The 8274-nt window shown below is 43.7% G+C and overlaps 1 protein-coding gene across 1 annotated transcript in view; it reads left to right on the plus strand.

The window, feature by feature from the left end:
- Positions 1–2389: 2389 nt before the first annotated feature.
- The window catches only part of zbtb16b (zinc finger and BTB domain containing 16b), a 20845-nt gene continuing 14960 nt past the window's right edge, over positions 2390–8274 (plus strand). Inside the window, exons 1-3 of the mRNA XM_035679611.1 lie at positions 2390–2443; positions 3561–4864; positions 7539–7636. Of these exons, the coding sequence (XP_035535504.1) occupies positions 2390–2443; positions 3561–4864; positions 7539–7636 (1456 nt within the window). The remainder of the gene's footprint in view (positions 2444–3560; positions 4865–7538; positions 7637–8274) is intronic.

Here is an 8274-nt window from a genome sequence, read left to right on the forward strand (position 1 = left end):
GTTTGACACTAGAAGGATGTTTTCACATTCATCTGCTGAAAGTGGAAAGTTTCTCTGTGCTCATTGAAAATCTGGGTTTAAAGGGGCGGGGCCTACGAGCGTGATGTGTGACAGCACAAATAGTTTGAAAGTCAGTCCTAGTCCAGTATGCAATTTATACAAGTGTAATGTAGTAACTTTAAGCCACCAGTGCACATACACTGAGAATTAACTTTACAATGAATTAGGAGACATCTTGTGTCCAACAGGAAAACTTTAGAAATGAACAAATTTTGATAATTTGTAGATTCTAAACAAGTTTAAAGGGGTAGAAGGAGTAGATGCCTTTGTTAGGATTTTAATGGGGAAAATATAATTTTTTTTTGTAGAAAATGCATATATTTTCCCAAGAAGAATATTTGTAGATATGTGTTAATGTCTGGAGGGGATCTTCATCTTTATTTTGATTCTAATACTTTAATACCACAATATAAAAGTACTTCATTACAACTAAAAGTCCTGCATTCAAAATGTATTATCAGCTACATGCATTACAATAAAAACAGTTGTTATGCAGAAAAGATGGACTTCATGTTACATTATATTATTTGTACTGATACAGTTACATGTCAAGAACATTTAAATGTTGCAGCTGGTCTAGGTGGAGCTGATTTTAACTATTTTATAGCATGTCCTGTAGTTTAATTTAAATGCAATACAAAAATGAGCTTATAATATTTCATAAGCTGATTTTTATATGTAAAATATTACAAAATAACTAGTAACTAAAGCTGTTAAATAAATGTAGTGGAATGAAAGTGTAAAGTACTACAAAAGAGAAGTATCTCAAGATTGAGTAAATTTACCACTGCATGCCACAATTTAAAACCTACACACAGTGGGTATTTATTATAGGCTGATTCCAGTATTTCTAGTCTCATATACATATGCCTGCTTTCAGTAACCATTAAAGAAAAAAGGGACAAAAAGGAAAAAAAACAATTACAGACAAATAACTGAACAGTTGAACAATGGGACAGTGTTGAAGGGTTAAGGGGGATGGGTACATTGGGTGGACTGACATTCTTGACCTCAGTTGACCACACGGTGAGTGCCTTAAAGCACTATAGGTCACCCGGATACCACAGCCTTTTCTTATTTCTAAAATCTTGTCTATAGGCCTGTTTCCATCTGGCAATCATCTGTTCAATGTCTAAAATGAAGACAGTTGCAGATGGGGAATAAAGGTTTCACTTGTAACATCTCAATATCCTCCGGTCAGACACAAGTTTGAGGTATGTCACTCTTGCTTCCCCTTCCCCCAACTTGCTCAGCGTTGCTCGCACACCAAAGAGACACTCCCACATTTTTGCTTGACTTTAAAAGACAAAAAGTGTGGTCTCCAATTGTGTCTCAAAACAAATTAATTCCCTGTATTTTCTACATAGATTTTAGTGGCAGCGGGGCCACTAACAGAAGAACTGTTGCATAAATCTGATCATTAAAAAGGACCAGTGTGTAACATTTAATGGCATCCAGCGGTGAAGTTGCAGATTACAACCAACAATCAAAGCATGTGGGAGAAACTATGGTGGCCACAAAACTTTCCAAAAATGCAAAAGGCCTTTTATAGACCCAGAGTTGCATTTGTCTGTTCTAGGATAAAGAAAAAAAGGGACCTGCTCCCTCTGTAGATATAAACGGCTCATTCTAAGATAACAAAACCACAACAATTCTTGTATTTAGGTGTTTATGCACTAATTAAAACATTAATATGAATATTATATTACATGTATGTTAATAGATCTCCCTAAATATACACACCTTTAAAACAGAATCCACACAGTTAAACTGAATTTTCTTTTATAATCCAAGTTGCAATACAAGAAACATTTGTCTTGAGGCAGACAAACTCCACCGCAGAGGTTCCTCCCCTTCTATGATTTGTTAAGTTTTTACCGATTGTTGCTGTATTATGTCAAGATAAACACTGTGGACACCCACCAAATGTTTTGCTTCTCCTCTTGTTATTTTCAGCACTAGAAAAAAAATTGTGCTACATAACCTCATGGTGCAACATTAATATTATTGACTGAGTCTATCTACATTTTTAATTTGACTCATTAAATAAATAATATCCTAAATTCTTACGTTTTGTTGCAGCATAATCATTTATTAGTGGTTATTCTATTTCCCCTATTCCTAACAATCCCACTCAACCTGACAATCCACACTGCCCCATTTTCTCCTGTTTAAAAGACACATTTCAACACGTGGTTCTTCAGACAGGGTTTTTTATTTTGAAAGCTCCACTCGGAAGTCGTGTTTTCCCCCTGCTGGTTTGACTGTCGCGGCTGGGTGATGATTTGCTTACTTGGAGCAGGACTGAGTTTGGAGCGGGTACTGTGAAATGTGTAACCATGATGTTGCCTGGATAATCAGCGGAGGACGTTACGAGACAGAGGTAAGAACAAATGTGACAGCCGACACTTTTTATTATTCCTCCTGGATCATTGCCGCTCCGGTCAACTACTTTACAGTCTCACACTAATTCTAACAATTATTATTGTGAATAATGGCAGTTTTGTGGCGGGTTGTTATAATTTCGTTTTACAAAGCACACATGTGGGAAACGGACCCAAGTTTGTTCCGCAGCCGGATTTAGCGTTGAACAAACTTGATTAAGCTCCGACTGTAGCGCAGACTGTGCAGTTCACCGACATTATCAAACTGGGTCTCTTATTTTCAGACAGCACGCGTTCCCTCACGCACCGTGCAGCCGGTAAATAAGCTATAATAATGGTACGGGGGTTCATTCGTCGCAACGTGTTTGGATAATATAAAAAAAGGTGGATTCTTTTTTTTGTGCGTCTGCACCTGATGCGCTCTGCTGTTGCGGGTAGTTGAGGATGCAGCCTGTCAGCATCACTCGAGGTGCCGCTGAGTGGTCCGACAATACTAATCATCACACAGAGCCGGATCATCACTCACTCTGTCATTTAGATATTTAAACGCGCTGAGAGAAACAGACACGCACCCGCGCCGGGGTCGCGCTTCATTTTAACGCCTTCGTCAATTTTGGTAGTTTTTTCTAACTTATTTAGGGATTTCCTTTTAGCACAGCCTTAATTGCCTTTAACACGTCTAATCATGCACGTGCGCAGCCTAAATGAACTAATCAGCCCTTCAAGGCGTCTGTTAATAGCAGGGCTACCTGTTGAGGGCACGGTGTGTGTGTGTGTGTGTGTGTGTGTGAGGAGCTTGATAAATTGAACCGTCACCTCTCAGTATGCAGACGTTATTACAGCGACGTGACCGCTCTCAACGAGACCTCAGACTAATCACCTGCAATGGAAACTGTTGCTTCGCGCGTATCGACCTGTTGTCTGTCTTTGGTTCTTAATTAAAATAAATAAACATGTTTCGTGCATGGAATAAAAGCCCTAAAGCTTTATGTTTCACAGAATAATTTTTAATTTATATTTTTTGATTTATATTCTTTTTAAATTATTCCTACTGACTGACCATGGAGTGGACACTGGTGTATAATTAACTGTCTTTTATATCACATTGTGAGCCAGACGGGCACTAATGATCTTCCACCCCCCCCAGACCTACAACCAGCTGAAGGCAAGCGAAGCAGGCAGGACAGCCACACCTCATGCACGGCCTCAGCAAAGGTCCGAGTGGATACGGGTCTGACAAACATGGGTGTGCTCCAGCTCCACAATCCCACTCACCCCAGCACGCTTCTGCAGCGGGCCAATCAGATGCGCCTGTCGGGCACCTTGTGTGATGTCATCATCACGGTAGACGGCCAGGAGTTCCCGGCGCACCGCACCGTCCTGGCCTGCACCAGCAAAATGTTCGAGATCTTGTTCCACCGCAGCAGCCTGCGCTACGCCCTGGACTTCCTGTCCCCCAAGACCTTCCAGCAGATCCTGGAGTACGCCTACACCGCCTCGCTCCAGGCCACAGCCGAGGACCTGGATGACCTGCTGTACGCCGCGGAGATCCTGGAGATCGAGTACCTGGAGGAGCAGTGCCTGAAGGTGCTCGAGACCATCCAGGCAGAGGAGAGCGAGGAGGTGGCGGCGAGGAATCACAGCTCCGGAGACCACAGTGACCACAACCGGGCCAGGCACTGGAGGCACATGTTGATGTCCAAGAAGCATTCCATACAGGATGGACCCAACCGCACCACTCCCACTGCTCTACACCACCTGGCGCTGTACCACATGACAGAGAGGGGCTCTCCTGGTCCAGAGGCTGAGGCGGCTCCTGAACTGAGCCCCAAGCTGGACACGGAGGTCGACATGGAGAGTTCCCAGCAGCCCCAGCACCGCAGTGCAGAGTTATCCCAGGCCTCATCCCTGGATCCTGTCAGAAGTATTAAATCAGAGAATATGCAGGTGGATGATGCCAATGGCTGTGAGGGCAGGTCCTCCAGCACCGGAGAGGGAAGCTGCATGTCAGACCAGCCCAGAGACGAGGGCCCGGGGACGCCTCTGAGAGGCAGCGTGATCACCAGCGCTCGAGAGCTGCACACAGGTCCCGAAGACGGAGGACAAGTGGTGGGCAACTCTCTTGACTGTTTCCCTGGGATCGCTGAGAAACATCTGGCCTCCATATACTCTGTGCCCTCCAACCACACAGGGGAGGGGATGCTGCCAGTGTCCGTTTCAGTGGCCCCGTCATTGGGCGTGCCGCTGGACCCGAGGGCCTACAGCGGCCTGCTGCACCAGGGCTTGCTGCACAGGGAGCTCCTGAGCAGGCTGGGCCAGTTTGCGGCAGGGATGAGGCACGAGGGCCAGGCTCAAAGCCAGCAGTGTTGTGGCGAGTGTGGGCTTCAGCTGCACAGCAGGCAGGCCATGGAGCAGCACAGGTAACATGCACAAAACCATCCATCCACACCACATTTTCTTTTTTCATTTTCTTGCAGCATTATAGTATATTTTAAATCTATTTTGATATCTTAAGTAATAGAAAATGAAACTAAAAGACAATTTGTATCCAGCTGGGATCCAAAATCTAATAATCACTTTTTGAAGCCAAAATAAAGAGGCTATAGTTTTAGTCTCAGTGATGTTTTTGCTGAAAAGAAAAGAAGAAAAAAAAAAAAAAAACATTGCTACACTCACTGCGCAACATTTCTACTGACAAACATGTCTAATAAAAGATGAGAGGGATGAGCATGTGTGCTTGTATGATGAATGTGAGCTAAGTAGTTTAGATGATGCCGTTAGAAAAAGCATTGGACATGTGTCTGTTGAATTGAACCGTTTCTTGGGCTTCAGGATTTGTTCCCCCAATCATGTTAAAATACTATGAGAGTTAAAAGCTGGAAGGAGCAACACCAAATATGTTAATTTATTCTCAGGGACACCTGCACTCATGTCTTAACAGTGAGACGTCTCGGCAAGTTTTGAATCGGGTCTTTGTGAGGGATTTGATATAAAGAGGCCTTGGTGTCGCATAACGCTGTTATTTACAAAGCCTGATTTTCTAAATTCTGTTTGATTATTTGTGCAGAAGCGTGCCTCGCACAACAGGCTGTCTCCCAGGCTATTTGATATGCATTCCTTTGCATCAGCAGAGAGGAGCCTCTCAGCAGGGACCAGGCTGGACGCTTCAGCTAGATGATGGATAACTTCTGCTTCACGACTCGCTCTGTTGTTTTTTGTTTATTCCTCTTTTATTTACGAGCTTGTCAGTTTAGATTTTGTCATTGTACACAAAAAGTTACCGACTAGCTCAGTGACAACTCTCATTAGCTTGATTGCAGATGTTTATAATTGTGCATGCTTGGGCAATGTTTGACTCATCACTAATCATTAGAAACAAGACAATCTGTGAACCAAAAGTCCTAATATGCAGCTAACCCGTGATTAGGATCACAGTCTCTCTCTATCCGCGCCTGTGGCTGACATTTCATCCTCGTGTCACTCCAGAGTTGTGTTGAAACCTCCTGGTGAAACAGAGCATCCTGTGGGATATTTAGTGATGCGCGTTTACTCATGGAGACAGTGTCCGCAGGTTGAAGGAGCGGCATTGGTGGCACTGCTTGAGGATGTAATGAAGTTTCTGTAGATCTGTAACCAGGTCACTGAGCATACACCTGGTCTGCAGATTGACATTTTGCAGTGGTGTTAAAGAAGTATTTCCTTGTGCAGTTTTAGTGTAAAAGAACTACAGAAATCAAACAGGTCTAGGTTTGGAATTTTTTCTGAAGTAGTCCCAGTACAATAAAGGAACAAAAAAAAAAAATGTATTACAAAGAAATTTCATTACGAAATTAGAAATAAATGTTTAGTATTTCAGGTAGTTTTAAAGGTTAATATTACCTCTGCTAATAAAAGAAATTTTCAACATTCTTAAATTAATTAACTTAAAATGTATTATTGTCATTGTATTCTTTTTAGGAAATAATATAATATTTTTTAAAGGCATTTTTATCTTTTTAAAAATAATTTTTGGGGTGTCTTTATTATTGTCTTTATTTTGGTGGAGACAGGAAATGAGGGGTGAGCGATGAAGAATGAAATGCAACAAATGTCCCTGGCTGGACTCAAACTCAATGTTGGGTTTACATGGTCAGCGCCTTAAACCCTGAGGCCACCGAGACGCTCCGTATATTTGCCTTTTATTAAATAGTTAACAGTGGAGATAAAAAAAAGGAAATCACATTTACGTGGTTGACACCTCAGACTGCTGGGCCACCAGCATACCTTAAATTAAAGCTTTTTTTAAGTGAACTCTCTAGTAAGTTATCGTCTTTAAAAGTCGGTCAAATCTTTAAACTTACAGTTAAGAGCCACAAAAGTGCCAGTGTTCCTGAGCTCCTAAAGTACCCTTTTTCCTTAATATGTTAATGTTGATTACATGTGTGTTAAATTCATTTATTTTGACCACAGTGTGTTTAATCGTGGACTCTTCTGAGGCCATTTCTCTGCTGTTAGCGGGGTGATACAAGGATAACAGTACAGATGCCTTGCATGCTTGGATGTGTGTGATATGATATGATAGGTTTTGCTGCCGGCGGAGCTTCAGCGAATCATCTTCTTTCCTCCTTTTCACTGCAGTTACAGGAGTGTGTGCGTGTGTGTGTTTGCGTGTGTGTTATGTGAGGAGGCCTGTCAGTTTATGCTGCATGTACTTGGTGGGTGCCTGTGTCGCGTTGGTGTGTGTGTGTGTGTGTGTGCGCCTGTGCGGTTGTGTGCGTGCCCAGTGTCTTGCAGTGCTGGCGGGTGGAGGCACGCGTATGTCTGCACTCTGAAATTAGCCAGATATCCTATTGTCTGTGTTCTTTTAGCATTCATGCGTTGTGATTCACAACTCCAAGGGCCTCTTACACTAATGATGTTGCATTCAGCGAGGGATTCTTGCCGGAATTAAAACATGCTCCTCTTGTTACGGGGACAATGATGCTTCTGGGTTTGGGAGACCTTACAGGGGGAAAAAAAAGCACAGAAATGAGATACTTTTATTATCACAAGTGTGTTTTTCGCTCTGTTCTCGTCTCCGTTAACACGCTCACATTAGTGTTTGTCTTTCCACAGGAGGCTGCATAACGAGGAGAAGGGCCACGGCTGTGAATACTGTGGCAAACACTTCCAGGACAGCATGCGACTACGGATGCACATGCTGTCTCACACAGGTACTTAGTAACTCTCACACTCTCATCTCAGAGTATTCAGTGCTTATGAAGCCTCTTGATAGTGCGGCCTTTCAAATGCACCTGTTCATACTACAACCCCCCCCTTTCCTCCTCGTCCTCCTCCTCCTCCTACCAGTTAGTGCTGCTCCGAATACTTGGATCATGCTTTCTTTTCCATGCTTAGGTCTGTGTACCTCTCCCTCCCTCTACTCTCCGTCTCTCTCTCTCTCTCCTCTTCTTCTTCGTCCGGTCTCGGCTCCTCCACCGGGTTCCGGCCTCGTCTCTCTTCTCGTCATAGTCTCTCTCCCTTGGTCTCGTTTGATTTATTCGTTTCTGGGTGTTTTTTCCGAGGACCCCTCTGGGCAAGCGTCCGCCAGCTCTGCCCACTTCTGAGTGATGGAGCATCCCGATCGTTTGAGGCGAGGGAGGGCCTGGGTGTTTCTGCCGCAGGTGTTCCCGAGCGTGTGTTGTGGCTCGCTCGGCCAGATGTGTGTCCGGAGGAAACAGCACTTGTACCTGTTGGGGGCAAGATGCAGACCTTAATCAGATGCCCGCTTGTACTGCATCTCCCCAGGGTACGTGTTGGATGCATCCAAAATAAGAGGAAGAGAAGGGCTTCAGAGGGAGCGGGGGGAGGT

This window comes from Morone saxatilis, unplaced genomic scaffold, assembly GCF_004916995.1.
Source record: "Morone saxatilis isolate NCDOM2014 unplaced genomic scaffold, NCSU_SB_2.0 Contig8, whole genome shotgun sequence".
In the NCBI taxonomy this organism is placed as follows: Eukaryota; Metazoa; Chordata; class Actinopteri; family Moronidae; genus Morone; species Morone saxatilis.